The sequence below is a fragment of the Physeter macrocephalus genome, chromosome 11 (genome assembly GCF_002837175.3).
Source record: "Physeter macrocephalus isolate SW-GA chromosome 11, ASM283717v5, whole genome shotgun sequence".
NCBI classification, from domain to species: Eukaryota; Metazoa; Chordata; class Mammalia; order Artiodactyla; family Physeteridae; genus Physeter; species Physeter macrocephalus.
This window is the reverse complement of record NC_041224.1, coordinates 113,141,373-113,159,044: the sequence shown is the minus strand read 5'-3', so window position 1 is coordinate 113,159,044 and position 17,672 is coordinate 113,141,373. Positions and strand designations below refer to the sequence as shown.

General features: G+C 37.9%; 1 protein-coding gene across 4 annotated transcripts in view; it reads left to right on the top strand.

The window, feature by feature from the left end:
* PRKD1 (protein kinase D1) overlaps positions 1–17,672 on the top strand; it is a 340,452-nt gene that overhangs the window by 161,384 nt on the left and 161,396 nt on the right. For all 4 annotated transcript variants that reach the window (XM_028495666.2, XM_024134023.3, XM_055088374.1 and 1 more), the window contains exon 2: positions 13,301–13,439. In XM_028495666.2, the coding sequence (XP_028351467.1) occupies positions 13,301–13,439 (139 nt within the window). The remainder of the gene's footprint in view (positions 1–13,300; positions 13,440–17,672) is intronic.

The window sequence follows — 17,672 nt, the reverse complement described above, 5'->3', positions numbered from 1 at the left end:
AAACATATCTTACATACAATGAATATATGTATCAGAAAATTCACAAAACTGGGAGTGAAGAAGGTCTTAGCCTACCTAGACTTTTGAGTTCCAGGATGTGGCTAGAGTCAATTAGAAATTACAGGAGCTGTGTTGGAGCTATAAGGAGCCAAGCAGAAATGGCAGAACACTGAGCATGCCTGGCATATGCAGCTGAGTTGTCCCTCCTCTGGAGTTTTTGATGAAGAACAGTGGCTGGAAATATCTTGCTTTTATTATAGCTAACTTACTTATAACTAAATGTTGTAATTATTATCTATAATAACAACAACAAACACTTATCAAGCATTTACCATGGGTCTGGCCCTATTAGATATACTTTACATATGTTCATTTAATCGCTACAGTGGTCCTGGGAGGCAATCAATCAATAAACAACTAAACAAGTATATGTGTGTATGTATTGAATATATATATGTATTCATATACATGGATGATGTATATCACCTATATACACATATATGTGTCAAATATAGAAATATGATTTGGACACAAGTTTCTTTGTAAACATTAATTATGATAATGTGCATGGTGGGTTTTCAAGAAGGGCATAGTGGGGCTTCCCTGGTGGTGCAGTGGTTGAGAGTTCACCTGCCGATGCGGGGGACACGGGTTCGTGCCCCGGTCCGGGAGGATCCCGCATGCCACGGAGCGGCTGGGCCCGTGAGCCGTGGCCACTGAGCCTGTGCGTCCGGAGCCTGTGCTCCGCAACGGGAGAGGCCACAACAGTGAGAGGCCCGGCCCGCGTACCGCAAAAAAAAAAAAAAAAAAAAAAAAAAAAAGAAGTGCATAGTGTATGACATTTTCCAAATTTATTTCAAACCTGATTGTCATAGAGCTTCTCATGGAGTAAATACATATGCTTTGAGAGATATTAATTAAGTCTTTGAACTCAGGTCTAGGTCTAAGTCCAGGGGATTCTTAAATGAATGTTTTGTTGGGTTTCATGTGGTATCAGAGCTACAAAGCAGCTCCTGCCGCAGGCTTTGGACCCAGTGCATATGACCGTGGGATCTGAAGGGGTGATGGCAGCAATACTTTTTTCTACCCTTAATCAAAGGAGACTTAGAGCCATTATTTTTAAGGATAATAAAGAACATGTAAGATTTCTGCACAGATGCTTGCTCTGCTGGGAACCCCAGCCTCCTGCCACCCTCCATCTGAAGTTACTGAGTTTGAGCATTGGATCTGAGCTAAAATGTTATCTTTTCAGGGGAGTCTTTCCTAATTCCCTGTCTAGTCCTTTGTCATAGTCCTTGATTATATGATCTCTTAGAATGGCGCTCCATTTCTTTATAACATTGATCTCACTGTGCCGTTACACTCTCATTAGTGCTATACTGCCTCATGTCTGTCTCCCCTACTTGTGTTCTCCTTCTTATACAGCCTCCCCTGACTTATCTCATGACAATGGGGACCATCTCTGGTTTGATTTATCATCATATCTCTAGCTAGGGACACAGTGCCTAAGTGTCTGCTTCATTCCTGAGTGAATGAAGGACCATGAGCCCTTGTGGTGTGCCCAATATCTATACCTACCTCTTGTGAGAGGTGTTATGTGTATTCTGTGCGCTGTGGTGATCCAGGCAAGCTCTCGTCATGAGTCTTGGATTCATGACATCAGCTTTTCAATTTCATTTGGAAAGCCAGTGTCTATACTCATTCCTTTTTCCTCTAAGGCATATCATTAAGATAGCTTTGGTAAGAAAAGTATTTTACCTCCAAACTCTTAGGAAATGTCTATTTCTGTATTTATGACCCGGGGTTCTGTATTTATGATGCAGGAAGTTCTCCTCTCTTCCGCACCTATCTCCAGTGTTGTTATAATCCCTGAGCTATACATATACTTAGATCTATCCCATTATTCTTTTTAATGAAAATTACCTAGAATAAAATTAATTTAGTAAAATTAAACATTTTAGAACATGAGAGTAAACAGTTAAAAAGGAGATGGTTTACTTATTTATTTATTTTACTGAAGATTGATTTTTTTTTAAAGTGACTTTCATAAATTGGCAAACTGTTTATGGAGTCCTATAATTATTTGAAGTTAGTACCATCTTTAAGGATTACATATATACTTTGTTGCAAATGTGTGCTATTAAATTAGCATTTCCTAGTCATTGGCCTATGTATGTTTAATGTTAAAATTTAGTTTTAATATAATGGAAAATTATACTTCCTGCATCAGAAATACAAACCCAAATTGTGTACACTAATAGAGTTAGCCTTTCTTTATCATCATCAGTGAAGATGGTAGTCAGATGTACAAACTTAACAAATAAGAGTACATTTTATTTTTCAATTTTATTTTAGATAATTTAATGGAAATCTTTTCAAATGTATTATTCAATACTATGTATATGTTTCTTTTTATCTAAAAGATCAATAATTCTGTAAATATTAATTGCAGTTCCATGTAATGCAATACTCCCTTGAGGGTGGGATGCGTAAGGCTAACAGCCCCTTGTCTTAATGACCTCAACCAGTTTTTCTGCTGCTGTAAGCTGCCATTCTGCTGTCAGCCAGTCTTCAATGAGCTACCTCACTGTCACTACCCTTTTAATGACTTGTCTGTCTAGTAAGAACTGGAGATTGCCAGGGAATAGCTGCTACAAAGCTCATTAAGCCATTTACCTTGGTTTGTTCAGAATCCAAAATCTGGAGGCCTGGGTCTGTACTTTCTGGCCAAGAAGAGTGCTCAGAATTTGCAATTCTGAATCACTGTTTGCTGGACATTTGACTACTCTTCCTGTATTTTCTTTCTAAGAGAAGCAGAACTGAGAGGAAAGATCAAGGAGTATGTTTTAAGAGACTAGGCCATTCACCTTGTTCTGGCATTACCTAGCATTGCCACCTTGGTAATATGTTCTGGGCATCAGTCTACTTATCTCTAAATGAGAAGATACATAATCCAGAAGTTTTTCTTTTCCAAAGTTAACGATTCTTAATTTTTGGTAAAACCTTTTTAGTTACTGTCACTGTCTTCATTTTATCCAGTACATGCATCAATTATCATTAGTTCATTAATGAGCAAACATGTAACCTTATTATGCAATGTAAAAAATCTACAGTATGCTATAATGACAGTTTTATTCAGAGTGAGACAAAGAGTGTGAAGTACATTTTTTTCCATTTTCAAGCTGCACATCCACACACCTAATTACTGTTGTGTGAATAATTTCAGAGTGCCTACTAAGACTTCTAATAGCTATCACTGACTAGTAATCTGTCAAGCTATAATGCAGGATAATATGTTTTTACACAACAATGGTGAGGCTCTCATTAATTATTACCACCTATAATTGCTTGATACGAACCTTTATTCTAAAACTTAAAAATTATATACAACAAAATAATGACTTAAAATACTTCTAGGAAGTCTATACGCAGATGTTGCAGCATTAGAGTTAATGATGTATTAAGTCATTTCTCATTGCTTTTGTCTTTTTAATAGGTGACATATTATTCAAATTGAAATAGAATAAAAGTCTCTGCCAACAATTAAGCATCACACTTAGTCACATCTGCTGCCTTAAAGATAAGCATATAATTTATAAGACAGACTTCTTTAGCAATATCTGATACAGAACATCAATATATTTATATGCCCAAGGAAGAAGAATTTATAGTCTAGCTTTATTCTCCAATGGTATTGCAAGTTCAGGTTTTATGCATGTTCTATGTCTTGTAGTATAACTGACTTTCAGATCTCATAATCAAAATCTACCATTTCACCTTTAATCTAAACTTTAATTCCAGAAGATTTCAAGCAGACCTCTCTTTGATAAAGTATATTCTTTCTTTTCTCAGATATCTTATTCCTTTTACTTTTTTACTGTAAAGCATATAGAGGGTAAGGCTAAGGTCCAAATTTAAAATTATGAATGAAAATGATTGTTTAAACAATAGGCTTTTGAGTTTAATGGAAGGGAGAAGGGCTAAAATAAGGAGATCTAAGCAGAAGAAAGTCCATGTGTCAGATTCTAGATTTGCCTAAAGGAAAGCAAGAGTGGAATAAATTAAGGTTTTCTCTTGTATGAGAAAAGGAAGTTTTTGCCAGTGGAGTGGAGAAAGGAGGACTAACTAGAGTGACTTGTGTCTAGGTTTGGACCTTGAAGATTTCTGAAGTTGATAGACCCCTGGTGTTCGGCATACCTTTTCAAAGGCAGCATTGGGTTTGTGGAATAGAGAGTCATATGATTGCAGGCGCTCATGTGAGAGAAGGAACAACAGAGGAAGCAAGGCAAGGATTGTGATTGTTTGCCAGGGTGATCTGCATTTGCACGGTATGCCCGTGGCCCAGAAAATAGCAAAGTCAAATGGAGAATGATGCTCTGCCGTGGACAACAGTGCTGTTTTTCATGGCTGGGAAATGTATAATGAATCTTCTTAAAGTCAACACTGTAATTATCCTTTAGTCTTTATTTCAGAAACTGAAATTTTTCATAGGCTTTTAAAAACTATTTCATGAAAATTGGTATTGCAGATTTATTTATATGAATCACATCTTTCAGACTGAGAGATGAATGATTCCACCAGGGATCTCTAGGAAAATAGATTGCCACTAGGAAAGATAGTAAAGTGCTACCTTTAATAGTAGTTCTTAGTTATTTTGATTCAGCGCCATTCATTTTCTGCCTAGCTTGGGTGGCATTGGGAAGGGAAGAAAAAAGAAAGGTCTAAAAAATGTTTTCTGGTTTCTGTTTCCTAAGATTACATTCAGACACTAGTCACATAGCTATGTGGTCATAGTGTGGAATTCTTTTCAAGTGCCTCCTTTTGAGGATATGAAATCACCAAATAAAAGATCCTGTGCCCAAATTGAACACATTTCAGAACTATGCCTGCAAATAATACAGATTATTCACTTTTTCTTTTATGCTTTCGTTGACACGTTATAACTTGTGTTTCTAAGTGAAAATTTAGTGTTCATGCTTTTAGTGGGCTTGAGCCATCTCATGATTTTTTTTGTCATTATAGCTGTAGTGCTATGTACATGACACTCACCCAATGGTCATTCACTGTGTTGTTTTTTCATTTACTTAATTTTTTATACACTTAAATTTTCAATCTGTTATTAGATGCTTTTTAAAAAAGGGGATAGGTTTAATTTCCTAGGCAAAGTTAATATACAAGTTTATGACTCGTGTCTTAGTTCTCGCCCATGAGACCCCTTGGAAGGATCCAACTGTTCTTGCAGATCTACTGCTTTCAGAACCATCTTTAAGTGCCTGCCCTTTCCTGCTTTTTACAGCTCAATGGCAGCATCACTCAGGTGCAACTCCTCCAAGGGAATCCAGAGACATTTTCACCCAGTGGTTTAGGAATTCTCATTAAAATAGTTGCTTACAATGTGTCCATGTTGTCCCTGTACTCCAGGAACAAAACTTAGGGAGGATTTTGGTCAAGCTAGGAAGCGGTAGCACCTTGTTAATTTCTTTGCTCATTAAGGGTGACCAGTCATGGCACTACTTGTAAACAGGAGAGTCCTTGGAAAATGAGTTGGGAATCATCTTTGATGAGAAGAGTGCTGTATTCAACTGCCTGATGTGTTCTCTTATTGAGCAGAAAAACTTAATTTCAGGACTTTCATCACCTTTTAGCAAAAGTAAACTGCAGTGTATTTTCATTTCCCAATCAGGCCATTTCTCTCTTTCTTTTTCTGCTTGACTGAGTCATGGCTTAATTTGTTTCTGATATTGCTTGTTCCTCACCCTTTGTGATTGGCCTCAACTGTGGAAGAGCACCCTTTGTTCCTTAGAGTTCCTTTTGGCCAGGTCACATTTCAGCTACTCATCGAAACATATATTTATTCTACTCTGGAGCACATTGTCTGGCCAACCAAGAATTTATAGTGAAATGTAACAGTAAATTGTGCTCTGTGGTCAAAAAATGCCAAATGATACACACAGCAGTACAGAGATTTCCAGCATAGGGTAGAATTAAAGAGCTAAGGACCAGTGCCAGGATTGCTGGCCGTATTTTCACAGTGGCCAGGTTTGTTCGAGTCGAACTTGGAGAGAGCTTGAAATCACTTATCTCAGATGTTTAGGCTCACAACCACAAAGCCTCTGAGAAACACAGAACTGATCTTGTAATAAGCTCCAGCTGAGTTTACAAGCCTCGGAAGCCTTTCTGAAAGCCTGTTTAGTTTAATGAGGGTTTTCAGATTTCAAAGCTCACACACCTTCACATAAAAACAGATGATTATGACCAAATTAGGGAATGTTGTTCCATGAGTGTTTTCCCCAATATGTTCTCTTCTCAGTTGTCAGGCATTGTTCCTTTACACTTTTCACCTTCCAGGCATCATTTTTAAATATAATTTTTGAAAGTCTTATTGTATATAGTTTCCATTCAAGCAGAATGTTACATTACATAAAAGAAAAGGTTTTCTCTTAACAGGAAAAGACAAATATGCATGTATTTTATTCTGGTCAATAAAAAAAAGGTACAATCTTAAAAAAAAATCGAACCCTTAACTTCTGCTGCCATGACAGCTGTCCCGAGAGGCTACATCTCCATGTGTTCACCCCTGTGCCCTGCTTCACAAGGCTCTACAACCTGTTTCTGAATGTCTTGTTAATGAAGAGAGAAAAGCCATGTCTGTGACCCAGTAGGAAGGAATGTGGGAGAGTGGCTCTCCACACCTCAGTCATTTATATATTGGACAAACAACCTTCAAGAACATTTATAACACTAACTTCATTTTTTTCAATTTAGCCTTTTAAAATAATGGCTTTAATGTGTGGCATATATTGGTATTATTCTACTTATTCTGATTTTTCCAAATGTTTTCTGAGTCACCCTTAGAAAGAAACATAATTGGGATATGAGGCATTCAAGCCTTACTTGAATACGAAATCTTTGATTACATTATACCCATGGTCTTACAAAGAGGCACGACACAGAGTGTGATGTCCACATGTCAGCAATACAGGACCACAAGGGAATGGTATATACAGATGTCCAAGGGGCATGTGCAGAAAGGCCAGGTTGCGCTGAAATTGTGATGAGCCAGCAGAATCCTTGTCTCCTAAGCCCCTCTTCAGTATTCCCACCTATTCTTCCACCACACAGGCTCATTGACAAGGTATTTGTTAGACGATGTGGTAAAGTTTAGCTCTTCTTTGGGGAAACAATTGCTGTTTCATCTCTTCCTTTCCAGGTGTTATTTTCTATTCACTCCAGCTCAAGTACTGAATCTCTTGAATTTTCTCTTCTCTCTTGAGTCAGAATCAGCTACCCATGGTTTTTGAAAGAATATGGTAAGAGGAACTGTGCATTAATTAGTGTATTATATTTTGAAGAACATTTGTATTCCAATCAGGGACAATCCTTTAACAGTTAAAGTTTAACTCAGGATAGGTCAAACTATGTTTTGAGAGTTATATGATAATTATTAATTTTTAATTCTTATTTCATTAAATATACTTTGCATTTATTTCCATGTAATATTAAAAATGCACTCTTACTAACTATGGATGTTTTATTTTTCTTTAATTTACTTTTCTTGCAAATGCTATTTGCATAGAATTAAGTAGTCAAAAGTTTGGGTAGAAAAGATCGGTATTCTATATTTAAAAAGCACATGAGGGGCTTCCCTGGTGGCGCAGTGGTTGAGAATCCGCCTGCCGATGCGGGGGACACGGGTTCGTGCCCCGGTCTGGGAAGATCCCACATGCCGCGGAGCGGCTGGGCCCGTGAGCCATGGCCACTGAGCCTGCGCGTCCGGAGCCTGTGCTCCGCAAGAGAGGCCACAACAGTGAGAGGCCCGCATACCAGAAAAATAAAAAAAAAAATAAAAAAAAATTAAAAAATAAAAAGCACATGAGACTTTGGCTTTCATTCACAAGGAATATCTGGTATGGGACATGTTCACCTGCCCCAAACAAATAGAAAATAATACAAAATACATAAAATGCCTGTTATAGACACTGGCCAACAGGCAATGCAGGGTGACCCCTGAGAAAAGGAAACAAACAAGGTAGGTATTACAGTCATCTGAGGTTTAGTACAGGAAGAGAGAACCCAAGAAGAGCCTAGTTCTGTGGTTGCATAGAGGAGACAAGTAATAGAGCTCAAGGTGCCCAAGTCAACAGAATTTTTAGGGAAAGAATACTGGAAAGGTAGGACCTATACAAAGGAAGAGCTCCTGAAATCTGGTTAAGGGTCCACTTAAATATTAGACTGAATACAAGTCCATAGGGTAAAAATCTACAAGGCAGAATAAAGAGCAACTGTTGGGAAGCTATGAAATGAAAACTTTTCAGAGCCCATGTAGGGCTGAGAGATGGTCGAGTTCCTACCAGACAAATAGAAGAGATTTCACTGAACATTTGAAGTGTTCTCTAGAGATATAGAGTCATGCATTAGTAGTGGGACTAAATTATCCCTAGAACAACTATTATTCTAGAGCTGCCATAACAAAGCTTAAAGGTAAGCCTTGAAAAGATAAAGACAGTCTGCAAGTACCTTAATGTTTTGCCCAAACAAATATCAGTGTTCTTTAAAGGAAGACAACAACATACAACTGCTCACATTAATTCATAAAATCTGGTATCTAATTTAAAAAACAGGTATAAAAAAGCAGGAAAATGTGACCCATAACCAGGATTAAAAGAGCTAATGGAAACAGTTCAGAAATGGTAGAGGTGATGGACTTAGCAGAAAAGAACTTTATGGTTACATGAAAATATGAGGTGAAAGACTTGTACACTAAAAGATCTCTGAAAGAAATTTAAGCAAAGACAAATAAATAGAAAACATCCCATTATCATGTATTAGGAGAATTAATATTGTTAAAATGTCCATACTACCCCAAGCAACCTACATATTCAATGCAATCCCTATCAAAATTCCAAGGCATTTTTTACAGTAGAAAAAACAATCCTAAAATTCATATGGAATCACAAAAGACTCCCAAATAGCCCAAGCAATTATGAGCAAGAAAAATAAAGCTGGAGGCATGACACTTCCTGATTTCAAAATATATTATAGTAATCAAACAGTATGACATAAAAACAGATATATAGACCAATGGCCAGACTAATCAAGCAAAAAACAGAGAGGACAAAATTACAAATATAAGAAAATAATAGACATCACTACAGACATTAAAGGGTGATAAAGGAATAATATGAAAAAACTTTTTGCCTGTAAATTCAGCAACTTGGATGAAATGAATTGGTTCCTTGAAAGATTCAAAATGCCAAAGCTCACTTAGAGGAAATTGAAATCTAAGTAGTGATATATCTATTAAGAAAATTGAATGTATAATTTTAATCCTTCCAAAAAAAAAATAATTCCAGGCTCAGATGGCTTTGCTGGAGAATTCTACCAAACATTTAAGGAAGAATTTATACCAGTTTTATACAGATCTTCCAGAATATGCAAAAAATGAACATCAATCCATATTTCTTACTTTATTAAAAAATTACCTCAGAGTGGATCATAGACCCAAATGTAAAACCCCAAACAATAAAATTGGCGGAATAAAACATAAGAAAAAATCTGTTACCTTAGGTTATACAAATATTTATTAAATACTAAACCAAAACCATGACCCATGAAGAAATTTTGATAAATTGGGTTTCATAGAAATTAAAAACTTAAGAAAATAATGTTAAGGGGATGAAAAGACAAGCCACAGACTGGTAGAAAATATCTGTAAAACACATATTTGATGAACAGCTTTTATCTAGAATATATAAAGAGCTATCAGAACTCCACAATAAGAAAATAACTCAATTTTTAAAATGCGCAAATGAATTGAGCAGGTGTGTCTCTGTGTGTGTATGTGTTAAATAAGTACAAGAAATGATGCTCAATATCATTAGTCACTAGGGAAAAGTAAATTAAGACTATGAGATACCATTATACACCTATTAGAATGTCTAACAACCCCACATTGCCAAGTGCTGTCAAAGATGCAGAGCAGGGGCTTCCCTGGTGGCGCAGTGGTTGAGAGCCCGCCTGCCAATGCAGGAAACACGGGTTCGTGCCCCAGTCCGGGAAGATCCCACATGCCGCGGAGCGGCTAGGCGCGTGAGCCATGGCCGCTGAGCTTGCGCGTCCGGAGCCTGTGCTCTGCACGGGAGAGGCCACAACAGTGAGAGGCCCGCGTACCGCAAAAAAAAAAAAAAGATGCAGAGCAACAGGAACTCTCATGCATTGCTGGTGCTGGTGAGAAGGCAAAATTGTATAGCCACTTTGAAAACAGTTTGGCAGTTTCTTATGAAGTTATCCAGATACTTCCATATGCCCCAGAAAAATAAAAACTTACTATGTTCAGGCAAAAACCTCTAAGTGAACATTTATAGCACCTTTATTTGTAATAGTCAAAAACTGGAACTAACTTAAATGCCCCTCCACTGACTGAGGAATAGATACTTACACTGTGGTTCATCCATACACACAATGGAACAATCCTCAGCAGTGAAAAGGAGTAGATTAATGATATATGCAACAGCATGGACAAATATCAGCTTCACTGCACTAAGTAAAGTCAGATTCAAAATTATTTATGTACTGTATGATACCATTTATACACATTTTTTAAAAGACCAAACTATAGGGACTGGAACTGTTCTATATCTTGGCTGTGATGTGTATACTACATATATGGCATGTGGTTATGGTGTACATCTTTCAAAACTTTCAGAACTTTACACTAAAAAGGGCAAATTTTACTGTATGTTTATTATACTTTAATCAGCCATTTATAATAGCATAAAATATAAAAACTTAGAGATAAATCTAGCAAATATATCTAAGACATGTACACTGAAAACTACAAAACATTTTTGAGAGCAATTTAAAGGAAACTAATAAATAGGGTGATATGCCATCTTGTTCATAACAAAATAGAAGTCTCCACATTGTTAAAATATAGATCTACCCAAGTTGATCTATGTTTCAATGTAGTATCATTGAAAAATCACAGCAGATTTGTTTTGTAGAAATTGACAAAGTGATTCTAAAATGTGTATGGAAATTCAGAAGACCTATAGTATCCAAAGCAATCTTGAGAAGGAAAAAGATGGAGAGCTTACACTAACTGAATTCAGGCTTATTATAAAGCTCCAGTAATAAGTATAATGTGTTATTGACGTAAAGATAGTTATATAATCAAACATACACTTATATGACCCAGAAATTCTTTTCCTAGATATTTACTCATAAGAAATGAAAAACATATACCCATTGAAACACTCATACATAAATGTTCATAGCTTTATTATTTGTAATAGCCACAAACTGGGGGAAAAAATACGAATGTCCATCTGTGGGTGCACAGATAAGCAGTTATCCTAGATCAACATAATGAAATGGTAATAACATAATAAAAACAGGTGAATCTCAAATACAGTATGTGTAAATGAGTCTCAAAAACATAATGAACAAAAGAAGCCAGCCAAAAAAAGAGTACATAGTGCATGTTGCATGATTTCATTTGTATGAAATTCTATAGCTGGCTAACTAATCTTTGCTGACAAAGTAAAACTGTGTTGGTTTCATGCATGCCGGGGCAAGAGTCACAACTCATAGACTTATATCCATTTTATTTATTGTAAATTACACATCAAATGAGATTGATTTTTAAAATAGTACATGAACTATTTGTTGCTGTAGTTTAGAAAATGGTATTTTAGTTTTTTCCTTTCCTTGCACTCTAATAATATTATTGGAGAAATTACAAAAAAAAAAGGAACTATTATTTTTGTTTTAATTAGCACAGTGGAAACAGTGACATCATTTCAGCTGTTGCATTTTATTTTACAGAAGCCAACTTTACTAAGTTATATGCAGAAGTAGTTTTAAGCCTGGTTGTCAACAGACTCTTAAGAGCAAGAGGATGTTCTGTATATACTTATTTTTAATTCACACAAAATGTCTTACATGATTGTAGCCCCTAGTTTTATTAATAAGAAAAATAAGGAAGAATGCATAATATATTGTATTTATCTTCAGAAAATCTCATATTCTGGACATTTCTTCATGACAGTAGCTTCTTAAAGTTCAACCTTTATTGACATACGTGTCAGAAATATCACAAGTTTCAGGAACAAGACAATTTTCTCTCCTTGACTTATGACCTTTTTCCACACATGACAAATATCAATTTATAAAAGAAATAACAATTGCTAATTATGTGAAAATATCATATACAAGAAAAGAGCCCTTTTCACATACCTATTAGCCTAGGTTGTTTGTTTTAATAAAAATATTCAATGCTAATACAGACGGATCTTTGCTTACACTGTTCATGAGATTGTGGTTTGTAATAAGTTTGAAGTTGGCTTTAAGATTCTTAAGGATGTTCCTACCCTTTGATAAAATAATTCTACTTTTAAGACGGAATTCAACAACCAGGACTATGGTTTGAATTTAGAGTACTTTCTTGCATTAGAAGGAAGAGAGGAAATGAAAGGAATAATATTAATTGTTAATATTCTAATAGTTATTGTTAATATCAGAATTTTTTAGGTTTCCCATTAGAAAATATCATTCATTTTGCTTTCATTATATGCCTGCTATTGGGAGATAGTCTTGAGTAATAAACTCTTGGATTTATCCCTGTGAGGAGAATATAAACTATGTATACTTAAAACGAATTGACTTCTAGCTATTGTACTTGTCTATTTAACCTAGATTGCATGAAAACTAAATGCAGTGTATGGGCAGCAACAAAAGGGATAGTTGGGTTGTCTCCTCTGGTGCTTTCCTGAATCAAAGAATCTAGATAACACCTCTGCCCACACACAGAACATGTTTAGATTTATTGAGTCATCTCTTATTTTTGAATATGCCAAAATGGACTAACTGTTTGTTTTTTTTTTTTTTGCAAATAAATTGCAACAGTATTTGTAATGGAATTGTAACAAACTACTCCCATTTTAATGTAATTGAATTGCTGTAAATCATGTGAAAATGCACAGTGCTTACCACCTATTGTATTTCTTAACTGCCTGACTGCCAGGACTTTCTTTGAATCTTATCTCAGATTCTCTTGTTTTCTTGCTCTCTAATTAGAAGATCATTTTGTCATTATTGCCCTTATGATATGTGATTTCTTTCCCCCTGCTTTGGAGTCATGTCAATATCAATTTGGCCATTCATTTTTATTTTTTGATGTTCTGGATACTTTGAACTTTTCTAATTAGATTGTGTTGGTGCCCTGACATTTGTTTATTTGGTTTTGATTAAATTTAGGAAGATTTTGACATTTAACCTGTTGTGGTATTTGTATTTACAGTTCCCTGAATGTGGTTTCTATGGAATGTACGATAAGATCCTGCTTTTTCGCCACGACCCTACCTCTGAAAACATCCTTCAGCTGGTGAAAACGGCTAGCGATATCCAGGAAGGCGATCTTATTGAAGTTGTCTTGTCAGGTAGTATACTTTTTCCCTCTATCCATAGATAAATAATTTGTATCTGGAGAATTCTTGGCCATACGTTTTTAAGGCAGCATAGAAAACGTACATCAAACCTGGCCCCATGAGGAAATTTTAGGGCTCTGTCTATATGAACTTTCAAAATTATTTTGAAAAAAGCAAAAGGTTTCCCTTGAATTGGCTGTTTCCCTAGCCAGTCCTGTCCCAGTCACTTCTCCCAACTTCATGCTCTCCCCAGGCTTCCAGCAACACACATGAATACCTTCATTCATTACCTTAGATCATTTGGAAGAGCAGTAAAAGCCAACAAAAACAAACTCACCAATAGTGAAGCTAAGACAGATGTCAGGGCCCCAAATGTACTAAGTGTCTGGAAGCCAAGGCCTAGGGAACGATTGCTTTAGTCGAGTCAGTTTCCAAGTTGGAAACCAGACCTCAGGAGTTACAGCAGGTCAGGCTAACTCACTCCCCGAGAAATGGCTGCGTTTCTCTCTGCCCAGATTTATATTTCTTGTTTAGGATTTAGAAGTTAGTAATCAGACTGTGCCCGTCAATACAGAAAAAAAATTAACTTTTTAAAAAAATGCCAGAGAACACCTGTAGCAGGGATCCTAACAACAATGATCAGTGCCATATTCTGAAGAGGTACAGATTTTTATTGTTTATTTTTGTTAAAATTGAGTCATTATTGAGAAACACAGATTACATTGCTCTTTCTCCCGTCTTTGCTTGCTATCTCTTTGACTAAAGGAAATTCATTTGCTTTAAAAGTGATTCTAGGCTTCATTTCCTCAAGTTCCAGAGCCCAGTACTTGGATGCACTGATTATAATTCACTTGGTCTTTGTTTTGATTCAGTCCAATTCGTGTTGTCTGTGTTGATCTATCATTGTGACAGGTCCTGGGATTGCCACATTTTCATTGGGTAGATAGATCCTATAAAACAACTTGGTTTAGCCAGATAAAAGTAATAATTTTCCTGTTGTTTATAAGTTTGCCAGTTGCTAAACAAACCAAAAAAGAAAAGTTTTCATTTTTTTAATTTGGGGGGTGGGGGTAGAAATCACTTGCTTTGAGATCTCCTTTTTACTTTTCTTTGGTTCTTTTGACATTGGCTCACCGAGCCTGGCCTCACAAAACTAGTGCCTAGACATGTTGTTCTTTAAGTTTCCTGTTTCTGAACACTAGGGGCTGCCTGAAATAAATTATTCAAGGACATCATACACCGGATCTATTCTCACCATAATTCATACTAGACTCATAGCAAGGCGGCTGCGCAAAGAATGTGCTTTGTGAGTCTTTTCCCTGTGGCCATGTCCAGAAATATATGAAGATTTTCAAGATTGCATTTCTAAATTATATATTTTTCTTTTCATTTTACTTTTGTTATCAAGCCCTTCCGAGTAGTGCCAGACAGATCGAATGCAAGCTGTGTGTGAGTGTTCTTGAGGGGGGGAAGAGGTGCTGCCCATTTGAATGTTATTCTCATGCCCTCCGTGAGCCACACCTGCTCTGCCCCACGTTGACGTGATGCAGCCCTCTGGAGGGCCCCTGGGCACGAGGATCAGCATTCTGCTTTTCCTCTCCATTTTTTTTTTTTTTTTTTTTTTTTTTTGCGGTACGCGGGCCTCCCTCTGCTGCGGCCTCTCCCGTTGCGGAGCACAGGCTCCGGACGCGCAGGCTCAGCGGCCATGGCTCACGGGCCCAGCCGCTCCATGGCATGTGGGATCTTCCCAGACCGGGGCACGAACCCGTGTCCCCTGCGTCGGCAGGCGGACTCCCAACCACTGCGCCACCAGGGATGCCCTTCCTCTCCATCTTTGCAAGCCCAGAACCTCACTGTGCCTACACTCCACTTCTTTTGCCATCCACCCTTTATGTTCTGTGTCCTGCCTCTCCTGTGTCCCTGGCCACAGTGCTGAGGGGGCATTTAAAGGCAGCCCTTTTCCTCACCTGCTGTCACAGCACCTGGCTCAGGAAAGCCTCTCCTACTCTGTCAGTAGCTATCTGGTTGGTAATTAAAAGGAGCCATTTTATAACAGCTTGATTCCAATGTTGAAGCTTGAACCTTTGAACCCTTTTCACACTCCACATAGTTCCACTTCACCTTAAATTATTCATCTATATATACATACATATATATATATACACACACATACATTCAATTATGTTTAGATCTCCAGCATTTACCTGTAACTTCTTTGGTATTCTCCTACCACTCTAACGCTCAGCATTGTGATTTTCTCAATACATGTTAAAAATGTTTTTCCTTAAAACCTCCCAGTCCTCCATATTACAGCCCTGTTTCCCCCTCACAGCTCTTACCTTTGCTGGATGTTGTCAGTCACCTTCAGTGTAACCACAGACCTGACCTCATCAATAAGGTGTGGCCCCCGATCTGAGATCTCCACTTGAGCGGCACCCCTCCTCCATCTTGTCAATTGCCACCAAATGCACTCACCCATTCCCTGTCTTTTTCACTTTAGTTTTCAATCGCTAACTCCCTACCATTTTTGGACTATATTTTTCCCTTTCTTCTTTGCCCACAGCACATGGCCCACTATATTCATGTCTTACATCACTCTGATGCACTCTCGACTACTTGGTTATTCTCTTATACCTTAGCAGGCCCCACTATACCTGTCTGTAATCTGAATTACTTTAACATCCATTTTTGCCGTTCCTGTTCCTGAGCCACACATGACTGCTTGACACACAGTCCCTTGCCGACATGGCTCAAGGCAGATCTGTCTTTCACCTGGCTTTACTGTTGTTTCTCAATCTTCTTCTCCCCCCATCCTTTTGTTACCATAGACATGAGGTTCTCAGTAAACATATGTGGGTTGCTTACATGACTATTGGCTATCACATTAGAAGTTATCATGTATACAAAATTTTGTAAAAATACTAATTTGTTGTAAAAATATTGTTTTTAGATACATACTCAAAACTAAACTGAAATTCAAGTTTCCTTGGTGTGCATTTACCCAGCCCTGGCAAGAAATTAGTGCCTGTGATATGGGCAGGATTGTATCGTATTATAATGTGAGGCAAGACAAATGATAGCTACTAAGACACCTCAGGCCATCGTGCAAAGGAGCTCATAAACATACTCATTCCTGAACCAGTCCCTGAAGAGAATGGATGCTATGATTGGCCAGAGAAATGTGCCATTTCCTGGAGGTGTGGTTAAGGATCAGCTTCATTCAAAATGCAGCGGGCAAGCGGGGTAGAGGAGCAAGACACTGAACATCCTCTCTGTGGCCTTTTGACCAGTTCCAGAACATAAACATGCTCTGGGAATTTTCCTCCTACAGACTATAATTTTACTGTTAAAATTCATTTTTCCATATTTTCTGTTTTTCCTCATTAAAAATTAAATTTGGGGAACACAGCAGGTACCTCCTAGCCTCTTGCTCTCATTGGAGGAGCGCTCACATTCTCAGGAAGCCGCACATGAGAGGGGCACTTTTGCGGAAGCTGGTGACGTCTGGTCCAGCCTCCTCTGGGGGCAGGCAGGTGGCGACCCCACGCTAACCTGTGCAACTCTGTCCCAATCCCCGAATTCTCACACGGTGCCCGGACAGCCGTGTGGCTGACAGGGTCTTGATGTTCTGGGCAGGTATTAGACCTGTGCCTCTGAGGTGGGAGAGCTGAGTTCAGGACATTGGTCCACCAAAGACCTCCCGGCACCACGTGATATTAAACGGTAAAAGCTTTCTCAGAGATCTCCACCTCAATGCTAAGACCCAGCTCCACTCAACGACTAGCAAGCTACAGTGCTTGACACCGTATGACAAAAAAACTAGCAAGACAGGAACACAACGCCACTCATTAGTTGAGAGACTGCCTAAAATCATAATAAGGCCACAGATACACCAAAACAAATCACCAGACGCCATCCTGCCCACCAGAAAGACAAGATCCAGCCTCATCCTCCAGAACGCAGACACCAGTCCCCTCCACCAGGAAGCCTACACAACCCACTGAACCAACCTTAGCCACTGGGGGCAGACACCAAAAACAATGGGAACTATGAGCCTGAAGCCTGCAAAAAGGAGACCCCAAACATAGTAAGATAAGCAAAATGAGAAGACAGAAAAGCACACAGCTGATGAAGGAGCAAGGAAAAACCCACCAGACCAAACAAATGAAGAGGAAATAGGCAGTCTACCTGAAAAAGAATTCAGAATAATGATAGTAAAGGTGATCCAAAATCTTGGAAATAGAA